General features: G+C 35.2%; 1 protein-coding gene across 1 annotated transcript; it reads right to left on the bottom strand.

Annotated features, from left to right (window-relative positions):
* Window positions 1-3,743: 3,743 nt before the first annotated feature.
* On the bottom strand, window positions 3,744-15,739 carry LOC105617706 (voltage-dependent calcium channel type D subunit alpha-1-like). The gene is made up of 17 exons (XM_012199264.1): window positions 15,720-15,739; window positions 14,306-14,452; window positions 13,733-13,934; window positions 13,116-13,385; window positions 12,870-12,953; window positions 12,568-12,756; window positions 12,385-12,487; window positions 11,627-11,787; window positions 10,400-10,624; window positions 10,024-10,228; window positions 9,817-9,950; window positions 9,599-9,700; window positions 9,431-9,508; window positions 9,234-9,343; window positions 8,596-8,724; window positions 4,916-5,274; window positions 3,744-4,165 (listed from the first exon to the last, which is right to left on the bottom strand). Exons 1-17 carry the CDS (start codon window positions 15,737-15,739, stop codon window positions 3,744-3,746), a joined length of 2,940 nt encoding a protein of 979 aa, XP_012054654.1.
* Window positions 15,740-16,249: the final 510 nt, after the last annotated feature.

The raw sequence follows: 16,249 nt of genomic DNA, 5'->3' as shown, positions 1-16,249 counted from the left end.
CGAGTTTACATTTTACATAATAAAAATCATATATCGCGTGACCATATTATTTCTTCAAGAGGAAAAAGGTCCGTGTACGTCCCATCTACTTACCCCGTTCCTATTACACCTTCGTCCCGCTATTCTTGTTTTGTATAGAGATTGCCATCTAGAAATATATATTTATATATATATATATATATATATATATATATATGTATGTATATATTAATATAATAATCTCGAATCTCTCGCAGCGCTAGTTTATCGGCCATTCATCCTCACGCATCTCAGCGGAAATATACGCGCACAACGGTGTTATGTACACAATTACAAATACGAATAATATCTATATATCGTCACAACATGTCATCAATAGTGTACAACACATTCGATTCGCAGCTCTCTCTTCTCGCGCAATAATAATTCGCAATAATAATCGTTTACTTTGTCTAAGTTGATAAAAGTCTTTCTCTGGTCCAAGAGAAGTTATAGATACTTAGGCACTTGTTATCTCGTCTAGAATCCATATACGCATGAATCATGAGTAATTATCGTGCTAACCGGTAATCATCGGAATAAGAATAACGAGAGTAATTAATAATGAGAACAATAAGAGCGATCATCCGCTGTGTTTTTCATCCTATCTTAACTCTTTACGATTCGAATTTTTTTATTTTAACACTTTTTTTATTTAATTTCTTCATGTTGCTTATCTGTTTGTATAAGAGAGATTTTTACTGTCCAATAGGAAATTATAGTGAGATAAAAAGTTACGCCAGAATATTCTTATAAGATAATAATAAATATTCTACGAAGCATCGTGAAAAGTTAAAATAGATGATAAGTTTTAAAAACAAAACATTAGATCGCTATAAAAATAGACGAATTAAGATAATTGAGAAAAATTCATTTTTATAAGATTTTACTTAATCTTTAACATGAGAAATTTTAAATATTCATAATTTCAGATGTTTCGATTTCTGTATTTCTCTTTTTAATACTGATGCAAAATTTACGTTAATATTATATCTTTTAATCCTGAAAGAGAAATTTACTTTCTGAATTTCTAATTTATTGTTTCCAGACGCTTTTTTATATTAATTAAATTATATTACTATTTAAATTTATATTATTTCAAGAATTTTTTAATCAATCACTAAAATCAATGAGAAGTTTCGTAGAACAATATTTCCTATTACTTTCATTTTAATTCGTCTATTTTCTGTATGTGGAGGACACGCAGCGTTCGCCGTATCTCCCTTGATCAGAAAGAATCGAACCGGAAATTAAAAATAGAGATTAACATTAAATCAAAACAATGGCAAATTTCTACAGGATTGTTACTAGAGAAATAAACTCAATCCCGTCGGGAGTCCAGATCCCGGGATGTTCCGTCGATTTTAATCTCGCGATCGTTCGACATCAAAAAATGAAGTTCCGCGCCGTGATGATTCCTTAGATCATTCCGATCATTCGCGGCGAAAATACATCTTAAAAGTTTATATATTCTTGTGCCTAAACGAACAGCAACTTGCTTCAATCTATCATAACTCGCACGCATCTCGTCCGAGATATGTCAAGTTAGCGAGCGATTCGCATGACTCAAAAATGTCGGATAAACACGCGCGTTCGGTTAGAAAATATTTGCTCGAACGAAAATACGCGTTCATTGGCGTATCACGGGATGAACATCTCGACATCGAGCGGTCGCCCTTCGTCATGATTTTGGCCCGCTTTTTCTTAAATTAAACCAGCATTTTGTCGAGTGACATCTCTCAATCCGCATCTAACTACAACTATACATATTCAGAACAGTTTATAAAGCGTCCTCAATGCTTTTCGAGCAACAACAACAATGGCGATTAAACCCCGTGCAGTCTGAATCCATCGAACTCACGCGATTGATTCAGATCCTGACGAGGAGGTCACGATGCTTCTTCGCAGTTACTTCATGTTAACTGGTGATCTCGATCTTTCGGCGACTACTCCCAATGAGGGGGAGTAAGAATTTTCGGGTTACGTGGACGATGTTCGCGTCGCAGCGAGCTTCTCGTCCTGCTAGGACGGCGATTGTCGCTGTTGCTGTTGTTGTCGGTTACTACTGCGACGGTAGCTGGAAGAGTGCAGCTGGCGATAGACCGGCTGACTCGGTGGCTGTTCCTGTAACGGTTGATAACCGATACCGGTTGTGGTCTGTTGTTGGGTGCTCCACGGCTGCAGCTGTTGCTGCTCCGCGCCCTGCTGTAACTCATAGGTCAATGGCTGACCACGTCGCTCCTGAAGGAGTAACTGATGAGCTGCCTGATCCATCTCCTCGCGCGTCATGTCCAATGCCTCTTGCATCTCACGCGACGTGTATCGTACGAAATCCGGATCACAGAATTTGCCCAGACCTTGTTCCACCAGAACCTGAAAAAACGTATGATGCAGCGTTATTGAAAAATTGCTTTATTATTTTTAAGTTTTGATTTATCTTTTTTTATGATAAAGGTGAGTCAATAATTAACCTTTATTTTTTCCTTAAAAATTAAGATGCAGTTAAAGTTACTTATTGACTGATTCTTATCCTTTATTCTAAAACTCACCCGTCCAACGAGGCTCTCCGCGCTTCCAATGACCTCAAAGTTCGGCTTCCGATCCGCAGGACTGCCGGGCATACTGTGGGACAGGCGCTCTGCGCCGACGCTTCCATTACTCTCTCTGGCCCAGGAAACTGACGAACGAGGAGAGGCGTCAGAGTGTTAGCTCGAATAAGTCACACCCTGCCTCCTTATCGTTTTCGATTTACTTTTGCCATTTGCATTAGCGAGCATAGCACACATAAACTGATTTAGTGACACACGAATACTTCTTTCAAGCTTTACGAAATTACTAGTATTAGGTGTGTTAATCGAATTGCAGTTAAGAATAAAGCATTAGGTAACAAGACTGTTAGGAGATTAGTTTGAAAGCTGACAGAACGCGTGCTTCGAGCAGCGGTTGACCACCTGAGCAACACTGCTTCGTATCCACGTCTCTCTTCGTATATTTTTTATCGTCGATCCCTCTCGGGAAATTTTGTCATGCAGGGGTTGTTCGAATGAAAAATGATTGTACCTTACACGTCAAGCTGTCTGCTTTTGTAGATTTTACATGTTAGATTCATTCGATTTTCATTCGAGAAAATTATTTTTACTGCTTTATAATCATTTTACATCAAATCAAATTTTAATTGTTAAACTTATTCTTTTTTTTTTTAGGAAAGAAATAATATTTAATAATTCTGTGCTTTTTTTATGAAAATGATAGAAATTATCAAGGAGAATTACAGAAATAATTGAAGTATAAATCAAGAAAATGAAGAATAAAATCTTGAATAAATAAAATAAGAGAATTATTGCTCATACATTGTTATTTTATTGATCTTTTGCGATCGATAGTTTTAAATAATTAAATATTTAATTTTTATCCTGACTGTTAAAATATTATCTGACATAATAAATTCCATACATAGTTACTTTATTACTTTACAAAAGTTTAAAACAGACCCTAAAACTTATAAATCATAACTATGTTATATATCATAATTATAATTTTTTCATTTATCTAAAAGATAATTTACGATTAGTTGTTTGAAAAAATAAAATGTTGGACAATATAACTATAAAATAACGTAAAATAACGTATACGTAAATTGTAAATAATTTTAATCGTTCGAAAAAGTAATTGGTATCGTAGTATGTCTATACAATATACGATCGCAAAAGATTTATTCGCGTGGTTTAGTCACCTCTGCCGTGGTAGGATGACGCTCGGTGTGACAAGCAGGAGGCGCAGACGCGCCATTGTCGCGAATCGACATCGGCGAGGAAGCCGGCCACGGCGATCGCTTGGTTCTGTGCCATTTTAAGGCCATTGGCGACAGTGCGCGAGCCAGGACCTGACGACGAAGCGGCACCGGCCGTGGCGGCTGCAGCGGCTTCATCCCGCGACCGGAAGCTCGCTGGAGCCGACTTGCCACCGGCGGTCGCAGCATCATGACGGGCCTTAGCCCGGTGCTTCGACGACCGGCCGCCCAACACGGTGACATGGGGTTTCCCTGTCGTGCCTCGCGCCACGCCACCCTCCGAGTGCGGGTTCCACTTGCCGGAATCACTCGATCCACTTCCGGTTGACGTGTCCTCGTCGTCACAGTCGTCTATGGCTGCGTGCGAGGACACGGGGACGTTTATCAATGGGAAACAATGCCTAATCACGCTTTATTTTTCGCAAGTCAGTCTTACTATGTTGGCGAACGCGACGAAATTTTATTGAATAAAATTAAAAAAGAATGAGAAACAAAATGTTCAATATATAAATACAATCTTAATTTAATATGTTGTTAATTTTATTTGTTTTATTTTTTTTTATTAAATAATTGTTTATTGTATGTTTCATTTTTCTACAATCATTCATTTATTTTTATGTAACACCAATACTTATAATAGTTTTAATAATAATTTCCAATTTTTCAATATTCTATTTGTATTAAATACTTCAGAGAATTTAATTTTATAGGTAAATAAGTAAAATGAATTACAAGTAAATTAATTGACTGGAAAGTGAAACCAATATGTCAGTAGATTCCTTCGCCAGCACAGCAACTTTGCGACTCACTAACATCCATTTCTATCAATATAGATTAGCTTTAATTTCAATTCAATTTACCCTTCATCTTTTTCTAATTCTTAGAAGAAGATAAAAAGTACTCTCTAAAACTTTTTGAGTAAATTATTACTCTGAAGAGTGAAATCTCGCTCTTAAAGATTGAAAATTGAATCACTGTTTTTCAAGACTGATTCAAATTTCATTCCTTAGAGTGATATTCAACTCCAAAGAATTTAAAGAGTGAGTTAAACCGAGATTAAAGTTAATCTACATCAGTAGAAATGAACATAAACTGGCATTCCCATACCGTGATTGCTCCAGACTGCGCAATCGACGCAGCAGCCTCGCGACGCGTAGGTATAATAACAGTTCGTCCCGTTTGACGAGGAAGCGGGGCTTGAGCTCGTCGCGGTGGTCGAGGTGTTCGCGCTCGTGGTACACGACGCGGTGATCGTCGTCGTCGCGACGCTCGACCCGCTCGTCGTGCCGGCCGCCGCAGATGCTGCTGCGGTGGCTGCCGTCGCTGCCGTTGCTGCCGCTGTGACGACAGGGGTGTGCACGGCGCCGACGGTGCCGATGATCGGAGTGCCGGTGGACGAGGACGGTGCGTTCCGTCGCGGTGGAGGCGTGGGTGGCGTCAACTGCCGCTCGATTCCGTCCTGAAGACTGCACGAGCGTGCACACGCACACGCGGGATAGGACGGCGAAGGAAGAAAAGAAAAGCGTAATGGCCGTTCTTAGTATGTTAATGCATGAACATGTTATGGCAGATCCATGAACCTCCGAAAAAAGCCTCGAGATATTTTACTTAAAATAACAGAAAGATACTCTTAAGTGAAAATCTGAAATACTGTAGGGAAAATTTGCCATCTGAAGGAACACAAACATTAGATATCTTCATCAAACCTTTTAATTTGAGATGATAAATAACGGTTGTTTCTTTAATATGGAAAAATTTTTTTCCTCTTCTCATCTCAGATCTTTCTTTTATTATTTATTTTACTTTTGTGTATTAGATTTAATCATTCAAGATTTCGTAAGAAGAAATCTACTATGAGATAGGTATGTGTTATTTAATCAAAAATAATTGAAATTAATTTTTAAAATAGTATAAAAAAAATTAATATTGGGTATGGGAAAAAGTTCGTGGCGATTTTTTAGTAAAATTAAAGTGTTTTTCTTAGAGTATTGAAATCAATTTATTTAAATCAAATATGCTCCATTATTTTCTCTAATATTTTGCCTTTTTTGGGGCAGAGCCATAATTCCATCGCGATAGAACTTCTGTAGTTTCTGATCGAAAAACTGCTTCAAGTGATTTTCACAGGCCTCTTTTGAAGTTAGCTTTACACCATTAAGAGAGTTCTGCAGAGACCTAAACAAATGATAGTCTGAAGATGCTATGTCAGGACTATATGATGGATACATTAAAACTTCCCAGCCAAACTCTCGCAATTTTTGCGTCATCAAAGTCATCAAAGATGTGTGTGGTCGAACGTTGTCATGATGGAAGACGACACCTCTCCTATTAATTAATTCTGGCCGCTTCCTCTCAATTGCTTGTTGTAATCTCTGCAGTTGTTCACAGTTCGGAATTAATTATTTGATTGGACGATAACAGCATAGTGGGACTGGAAGGGAATCGTTCACTATGATGATTATCTCATAGTGAACGATTCCCTTCCAGTCCCACTACACAACATCACCTTCTTCCTCGTCAATCCAGGTTTTGCGATTGCTTGCGCCTTCTCTCCTTTCTTTATCCACGATTTTTTTCTAGTTGGATTGTCGTAGATGATCCATTTTTCATCACCAGTTATCATTTTCTTCAGAAATGGTTCAATTTCATTCCGTCTTTCAATAGCGTATCATAAATGTTAATTCGGTCCATCATGTTCCTAACACTCAACTCGTGAGGAACCCAAACATCGAGCTTCTTTTTGTATCCAGCTTTGTATAAATGATTTAAAACTATTTTGTGGTCGATGCCTAATTCCCTGGCAATCTCCACAGTGCTCACGTGCTTACCATGCTCGACTTTTACCATGATTTCATCGGACTTTTCAGTGATTGGTCGACCGGAGCGAGATTCATCTTTCACATCGAAATTTCCAGCACGAAAACGAGCGAATCATTTCCGTGCTGCTGATTTTGATAGAGTATCTTCATCGTAAATAGCGCAAATTTTTTCACAAGCCTGTTGTCACAGCATTCTTGCCTTTATCGTAGTGATACTGCAAAATGTAGCGAATTTTTTTCTTATTTATTTCCATTTTCAAAATAAAATAACTTTTGATCCACTTCACCGATTTCAATCTTTTTCGACTCAAAACAAAGGTTAAAATATCATTTTTTAAACGCACGTCTAGTGTTGCCGATGCGATTAGTAGTTACCGACTGCTGAGCATTAATGCCATCTAGCGGGAAAAATGCCACGAACTTTTTCCCATACCCAATATGTGTTTTTTTTAGAAATGTGCGAAGACCCGAAAATATCGAGAATCTAATGATCGAGACCGATCGGGAAAACATCGGATCGAGTTGGATCGAGTCTCGAAAATTTCGAGATTCTTGAAAGTATCGGGATTTCCGAAAATGTTTAGAATTCTCGATGTCCGGGATTTCCGAGGGAATTGAGATTCTCGATAAAAAATCAAGATTCCAAGAAAGAATTTATATTTCCGAAAATTTCGACAACCTGATTGCTACTTATAAGAGTCGTTTTAACAAATCTTAATGACAAATTCTATATTTACGTACTTGATGATTACAATTATAAAAACAATTACAAAATTTTTATTAAAACGAGTCTCGAAAACGGTAATCGAATTTTCAGGAAAAGCGACAGACTCAAGAATATTGAATCCATCGAGAATCTTGATTCTTTCAAGAATCTTGATTCTTTCGAGAAACCCAACTCTGCCGGGAATCCCGATTCTATCAGGAATCCCGAACATTCTCGGAAATCTCGACTCTGTTGGGAATCCCGAAAGCTTCGAGAACCCGACCCGATAAAAATTCTCAATCTGTTCGCGTTTTCGCACCTCTAGTATTTTTGTTATAAATCAACCTAAGAGTCATTTTTTCATCGAGGCATTTGGAGGCGCTTAAGCATTATCATCAATATGTAGCGATAATCTACTATTAGTAGTAGTAGTACAAACAACATGCGATCAGCCGGACATAAATATTATCACGGGCGGGACCCAAATGCATTCTTTTTGCATTTTGAAATACATGTGCGACCCGCACGTCTAATTATCCTCGCAATCTTGCAAAATCAATTCCCGTTTAATCAGTTTTTACATGAATATCATATCTGAGTTCTTGTAAAAACGTAGTTGAACGGGATTTTCAAAGTGTAATTAATGAAAGACACATGCAGCCGCGCAGAGCAAGCAATGCGACTCAACAAAAAAAAAATAAAAAAAATGATGGAAAGCCAGCTACTGATCGCCCTAACTTGTCTTACCATATTCGCTATTGGGATGGAGATAGTTACCGCTACCCGATCCACTGAAACGGTACGATAGTAAACAGAAAAGCGAAAGGGATAATGAGAGATGATACAAATCGACCCGCTCTAAGAGATGAAATAATTTCTCACAAGTGAGAAAATTTAGCTAAAAGTTATCTAAAAATATTGAGGATTCTAATTTATGATTGACAAATAAATTACAATATTGATAAATCGCATCGTCCATTTTTTATCATTTTATATTATTGTGCGTTTAACAAAAGAGAAAATAAAACGTGACGTAGCGTTTTATCTCGACTGTGTAAATTTAGGGGATTATTTCGTATAATAAACCAATTAAAAAGTGAGTATCAAATTGATGAACGTCCTGCATGCACCATTACGTGAGAAAAATAGAAAAAAATAAAATCTTTATGAGAAATAATAACTATCGATTACGGATATGATAATTCTAATAAAAACAGGACACTCCCTGCAATTTATCGCACTTTCGTTCGCTCTGTACTTACTCGACCACTTTGTAAGACGTTTGTTGTGCCGGATTACCGAAGACAGCGAGTGGTCTTAGAGGTATATTCTCTTCGACTGCCAGTCGCAAATCAGTTCCCAACTGGTTCATCGCGCCATCGCTTAAACCACTGTAGAATTATTTTTTTTATACATCAATTCATAATTCGTAATTAATATGATTGAACTAGCATTATTTAATAAATTAATAACTTTTATTACAGTCATTAAAAAGAATGTAAACAATGTTCTTTAGATTAAATTTTAATATTCATGATCGAATAGATGTAAAGTTATAAAGATTAATGGCCGCGTCTACCAATGTAGATTAATTTTAACTTCGAGATTCAACTTATTTTTTATCTTTTTCTAATATTTAAAATAGAAAAATAGAAAAAGAATTAAAAATAGAAAAAGATGAGGTGTTATAGTTGAATCAAGATTAAAATTAAATTACATTAATGGAAACACAGGCAATAAAGTGTTCAAAAAATTTTGCAAATGTCTAAAATAATAATAGATAGAAATTGGAATTAGAATTGTAAAGACATTTGGAATTGAAAGAAAAATTATTGAAGAATTTAATTTTCATTTTTCTGACGCGCCTAATATATATCAATTAAAATACGTGAAAAATTACCCTGCTATATTTGGCACAATTTGCTGAGCGATTTGTCTGGTGACATCCGTGACGGCGGTTCTCCGTAACGAGGCATACGGTAGAAAATCTATGGAATTGGTCGGAGAAGCCTGTAAGAAAATTTACGATTAGAACAATCGACAGAAATTCTACATCAAAATTAAAACATTACGTGCCTTCGCAGCGGTAGAATTAACCTTCAGCGATTTCGCTCTATGAAAGTGGTGTCCTTTTCGCATGCTGGACCATACGCTGCCAAAGAGCGAGTGATTTCTCTGAAAATATTAAATAATTGCATATATAGAAGTTACTATTCAATTACATTAATAAATTTCTCGAAATATATAAAAAGACCGCTGTCTCACTCTGTGCATAGGTTCCGGATTGTCGTCGAGGAGTTCTTCTAAATTACCGGAAATCGCGCGTTTTAATTCAGGGCCAGCTTCGTGTAACGTTCTCAACCCGGCCTTTTAAAATATAATTATATATAACAAATAATATTATATATTAAATATCCAAGCATGATCTTAAATTACTATATTTTAAATATATCAACTTCTTTTAAATTAAAAAAAAAACTTACTTGAAGAGTCACGGTGTTGTGACAATCTCTATCACCGTCCTTCATTTCCTGTTCTTTACGTTTCTTGAATCGACGGAAATAATCCTGAATAAGGAAGGTCGCGTAAAATTTACCGACCGTCACCTCGTCGTCCACTGGAAAGATCGATTCGAAGTGTAAATTTAATTTCGTGAAAGAAAATCAATTTTACGATGGAGAAACGTTTACCTCCAGGTGGTGGTACAACTTGATCTAAAAGCTTTGGACTAGTCCTCTTCCAGATCTTCTTGATTACCGCCCTAAGTTCAGCATTTGCGTCATCAATGTTGCCTTCCGTCTTTATCCTTAGTGAAGTCCTCACGACGGCAAATAAAGTCGCGTTGAACAATACAGTGCCGTCACTGTTTAGCGGCATGTTCATTGAGACGAGTCTCTGAATTTTTAATTTCAAGATATGATTCCATTAATTTAAATTTTACTTTGAATTATACATCATTCTCTTTCTTTGTTCGTTAAATACGAATTATAATTATATAAATTTAACGTGTCCTTCATTAAAATTTATATAATTATGATTATGATATTATTAATTTCATTTACTAACCTTGCAAGCTACCCTATGGGGACACAACTTTCCGAAACCCAAGGGTGGCGATATTTTCCTTAGTAACGTTACCACGTCGAGATGTTTAATTCGACCCTTAGCGTCGGGATCATATTCGGACCACAGGCGAATAAACTCGTCCAAGTGGTGCGGCCCGAGAATCGACCAGTCTCTCGTTAAGTAGTCGAAATTGTCCATAATAACGGCGACGAAAAGGTTAATGATCTATTTTTTCGAGATACATATTAAATTTTAAAACTCTTTCTCAATCGAAGATCTAAATCAGTGCTGAGATTTACTTGTATGAGAATTTACACGCGAGTTGGCGAAGTAAGGAACAGGAATCAAGTTGAAAATCGGCCGAAATGTGCAAGTAGGGAAAATATGTAAAGGAATTGTGCGCAGCGAGTAATTATGCGCATCTTGATTTGGTACTTTTCCAATAGATGAAGATATCACTGTGATAAAATTTTTTACGTACGTCGTCCTTTTAAGATATAAGTACAAAAGATATAATGTAAATACATTGCTAGTTAGAGAAATACAAAAAAGTGAAATCACATCTTGTTATTTTAGAAAATTCAGAAAATAAGGTGGTAAGTCCGTATTTTTAATTTGTTTGTTTAAAGTACATACCATTCTTCCATTTCATATGACTTCCATATATTATATGACTAGCACTAATTTTTTTTATTTTTTCTATATTATTATTTTATTTTGCCATTTCATTTTACCAAAGTCTGTATGTGCATTATTATTATATTAGTCTTTTTTTTAGTTATATATATATATATTTAAAGTATATTTAATATATATTTATGTTAATATATATTTAATAAATTATAATATATATTTATGTAATATAATGAATATATTTTCTTTGTCAGCATTCCATAATTTACTCATTTCTTATGACTTTTGTTTTGCGCACTTTTGTTTTACCCGACGCGCGAGAAATTTTTTCGCTTTTTTCCTTTTGGTTAAATACAAACTTATTGAATGAAAATCTGTTCGATATGAGGACGTAATGATAGAAGAACGTGTTTATAGTTAGAAGCGTGTTTATAGTTTCTATTTCCATGCTTATATCGCTTTAAACTTGGAAAACCATTCCAGGGCAATAAATTTCCCTTAGGTGCGCATAGTTTCTCCACTTTCTCCTAAATCCCAGCGCTGATCTAAATAATAAAATAGAACTAATATGAGATAATTACAAGATGCACTTACGAGAAATGAACAGAGAACATAGAAGGATATGAAGTAAGGAAATGCAATGTCCGACCCGCAGATGTTGTTGAGTGTCTTGTTGTTGTGTTCGTCGCTGTTAGAATCACATTTGACACTTGGTTGCGATGAACAATCCATCATTATTTCTTGCCACGCCTCACCTATGATCACAAATACTCGATCGATTATCATTTTGTTCAGTAATTACTTTTATCTTCGACGGCTAATTATATAATATTTCGCGATTATATATTTTAATTGATAAAATTTTTATGCCTCGGTAGTCTCTTAGGACTCGCACAGAATGCAAGAGAATCGAGTTTGACTCCCGGCCAAGGTATTTTTCGCAATAAGAATTCATTATTTATAGATTTTAATTGTTATGTCATTCAACATTATTAAGATCATTTCGAAGATGCGAATAAGCATCAAAAATTTGTTAAATTGCTAGTCAATTTAACTCGTGATATTACTGCGGTAGTTTAGAGTTAGCGTTTTAAGACCGAAAAATCATTTCGGCGCGCGTTTCTAAGGACTACATACGTAGTATATAAATTCACACAAGAATTATACAAGCATTTAAGATCCAGTTAGATCGTTTAAGGCTTTGATTTCTATAATTTGTGTCATATGATTCTATAATATATTATATTGTTGCATTTTAAATATTGCATTTCTGCTAAACGACCAAAAGTTTGATTAATCGTAAAATTTTATCTTTTAATATCAAAAATATAAGCCAAATAAAACATATATACCTGTTGCTGATCTAAACAAAACCAATACAGCTTGCGGAAAGGATTGGAAATTGTTATTGCGATTTATCGCCGTATCGTCGTCTATCGCGATCTTTCCAAAGACCTGAAAAGAATCGTTCGCTCAAATTACCGTCGTTTATGTACTTCAAACACGTGTTTTTCCATCGATCAGCATTTGCTTACCTGCATGCCTATTACAGCGTAAATGAAAAAGAGCATTATAATGAGAAGAGCGACATAGGGCAAGGCCTGAAAAGACTTGATAAACGTCCATAAAAGTGTTCGGATGCCCTCCCCTCTGCTCAATAACTTGACCAATCTCATTACACGAAACAGTCTAAAGAAATTAATGGAAATAATGCTGGATCCGGGCTGCAAGGATGACAAAATAGTTTTGTTACACACAGTTTCACTTCCTCCCCTTAAATATGATTGCGAATATTACCTCAGATATTCGATCAAAGTCGAGCGCAACTGATACTCACTTTAAGTTCCGAATAAACGATATCGATGAAACTTCCGAGCACGATAACAAAGTCAAATACGTTCCACGCATCGCCGAAGTAATTCTGCAAATTAATTAACGAACTTGTTTATGAGCACAACTAACGCTATAAAGTAAATATAAATGCAATATATAAAATGAAATTAAAAATGAAACATTTCGAAAAACAAATGTGAAATGTAAAAAAATAATTATGATTATAAAATTACACAATGCGAGTCTGCACCTTAAATCGAAATGCGGCCAACTTAAACACAAACTCGAGAGCGAACACAGCGGTGAAGATCATATTGAGAACATCCAGGACATCCGTGTAGACCTGCGGTTGTCGATAAAATTTCATCGCGAGTGTCACAGTGTTGATCATAATTAACGTGAATATTGTATACTCGAATGGTTGGGAGGTGACGAACCACCAGACTTTGTATTGTATTCGATGCTTCGGTATATATCGGCGCACAGGCTTAGCTTTCAACGCGAACTCGATGCAATTTCTCTGTAGAAAGAAGCGATTATTAATCTTTCATGATGAGATTCTTCATGTAACCTCGAAATATTTCAGAAGAAAATTATTACGGAGTTACATAATGATACTCAATGCCCATTATTTTTTTTCAAGTTTAATTTTTATTAATTTTAACATGATGATTGTATTATATTTTGTTTTCAAATATTACAGTTTGATATATTTATAAAGCATTTTTTGAAGCGTTTGTTTTAGAGTTGATTGAAAATGAGAATATTCTTGAACATGATCTCTTCATTGATCTGTTATTGTATATTAATGTTATTATAATTTGAACATAACAATTAAACAATTAGTTCAATACTCGTGTGATTCACCTGATTTTTATCGAGCTCGCAGTTTTTGTACTCTTGCTCGCCCTCATTCTGGAAGGTGACAATAACGAAACCGACGAAGATGTTCACCATGAAGAATGCGATAATAATGATGTAGATGATGTAATAGGCGGCCACTATTGGCCGAAAGTTATGAATTGGTCCTTTTTTTTCTTCGTTCGAGTCGATTGACCACTCTAACAGTCTATTAGTAGACACGAGAGACAACATTTACTATCTGATATTTTACATTTAGAACTATTTATTTATCCATATTATTTTTATTCATATTATATTTTCTTAATACTGTTAGCAAAATTACATTTATCAAAATAATGTATGAAAGATGGGATACTTATCGATAAAGAAGCAAAGAACAGTAAAATAAAAGTTTAAGAAAATAACAAGAAAAAGAAAAATATATGACAAAGCAGTTCTTAATGGAAACTTTGTTGTATTGATATTGAGATTGTTGTAAAAGCAAGTTTGAATAAGTAACCTTTTGTACTGTATTTAATGTATTCCAATAGAAATCGAAACAACGTTCTTTGTGAACGGAATGCAAAATATACTTACGATGGCCAACCTTCGAAAGTCGAGACTGTAAAGAGGGTCAACATCGCCTTGGCAACATTATCGAAATGAAAACGATGTTGTTGCCACTCTCTATGTTTTACGATCGGCTTGTCAATATTACTGTTTTCGAATTCCAAATAAGTACCCCTGAAAACGAGAATTCTTGCATCTGTATTCTGAACGTGTGATCTATATTTGAAATTTTCTATTGTTCGTGGATTAATGAGAAATTTCTTTATAAAAATTTTTTCTTCTTTACATTCAATATGTTTTTAAATTGGATATGTTCTCTCCTCAGCACATTATTATTATATGCAAAAATTATTAATAACTTTTAAAGATATTTGTTTTTCACGTTACAATTTCTAAAGAACCTTGCACAAACTTTATGGAAATTGAATTTCAGTGAATTGACTGAAAATTTGACATGTTGCAGATCTTCTCATCCTGCTAAAAAGTTTTCATAGGCATGACCTCTTATCATGGGGTCCGTTTAACTTCTACGAGGCGTCACTTTTCAAAACGTTTAATACTACAATATTTTATTTTCAACGAGTACGCATTATTACATTATTTCTATATGTATATTTTTAAGTAAAAAGAATAATAATAACTTGATTGCTTCTCACGAATCGGAGTGTTTGATTATTGTAAGTCCTCTCGCCTTTTACAAGTCAAAGTGCTTGAAGTAGAAATCGAAATTTAATACGCTTGCTAGATTCTCTGTTTGGTTGGATTTAGGCGTGTTTATTTGTGTTATAATATGCGAGGATATTCCCGCGTGTCAAATATGTATAATAATTCCAAAAACTAGCGATCTTTTTATTCTCTTTCTATCTCTATTCCTAAGCAGGTATCAGTCCGTTCTTAACCATCTCAAGCAATGTCTTAAAATGTTATATAGCTCTCTGATTGGTTCATGACATCCCAAGCACTAGCTTAAGACATGTCGAATCTTGAGCAACGTCTATGGATTCCGTCTCTAGAATTGTCTTTACATTGGATTTTCGCGAATCAATCTCCTTCATTCAAGCTTTATGGATTAAGTATTTATCCCCGATTTGTGAGGGACTCACAATAATCAAGCACTCCAATTTATGAGAAGCAATAAAGTCAATACTAACCTTATAACTTTTTACTTAAAAATATAGAAAGTACAAATAACGACATAGGAATGCATGGATTGTGAAATAAGATATCATAGTATTAACCTATTTTGAAAAGTGATGTAGATGTCAAACGGTTCATTATAAGAGATCAGAGAGCCTATGGAGACTTTTATCAGGACAACAAGATCTATAAACACATCAAACTTATTCTATCGAGATTCAATTTCCATAAGATTTGTGCGGGATCCTTTGCAATAAAATAAAATAAAATAATTTTATTAATTTATAACATAATTAAAACTTACTGACAATCTTCCTCCGACATTTTCGATGCATCGGTACAATAGAAAAACTTGCCCTACACAACACAAGAAGTTCATCAATTTCGATTGCCGTTAACGTGCCCGTTAATACGGAAAAGAGTAGAATTTACGTAACATGTTAAAGCTGCGGACGACACGCTAGCGTTCTTGAAATTCAATTTGATGCCGTTTAAATATTACTCAAATAGTTTACGTACATACGAGTAATTAATGTTCAATAATCGATCAAATACGAAACATACATAATTAGAAACTCAATAATAACAAAATTCGTTTCGTTGTTACATAATGATAAGATCGGTTTTGTTGCAAGAGAGTTTTGCTCAATATCTTTTGATTGACTCGACGTGATTGATTCTTCCATGTAAAATTAAAATCTCAAAGATCGCCAGCATGACGGGTTACACATCAGCTGTGAATTGGCCATTCTTGCAGTAGCATTGTCAGCACCAGCAACAATGAGATGTGATCGAGCAAAATAAGAGGGTGTTAATGTAAGGTGGTATGGAAAA

Source organism: Atta cephalotes (genome assembly GCF_000143395.1).
Source record: "Atta cephalotes unplaced genomic scaffold scaffold00001, whole genome shotgun sequence".
Taxonomy (NCBI): Eukaryota; Metazoa; Arthropoda; class Insecta; order Hymenoptera; family Formicidae; genus Atta; species Atta cephalotes.
Note: the sequence above shows the minus strand (reverse complement) of the source record. Positions and strands in the feature narration are given on the sequence as shown.

What these genes read in the sequence shown, in the direction of transcription:
- LOC105617706 (XM_012199264.1), bottom strand. Translation starts at nt 15,739, where the DNA reads ATGTCGGAGGAAGATTGTCA. An exon ending in AGTTGTACCACCACCTGGAG is followed by an intron (nt 9,951 to 10,023) that starts GTAAACGTTTCT and finishes CGATCTTTCCAG; the next exon opens with TGGACGACGAGGTGACGGTC. An exon ending in ATAGAGCGAAATCGCTGAAG is followed by an intron (nt 9,344 to 9,430) that starts GTTAATTCTACC and finishes ATTTTCTTACAG; the next exon opens with GCTTCTCCGACCAATTCCAT.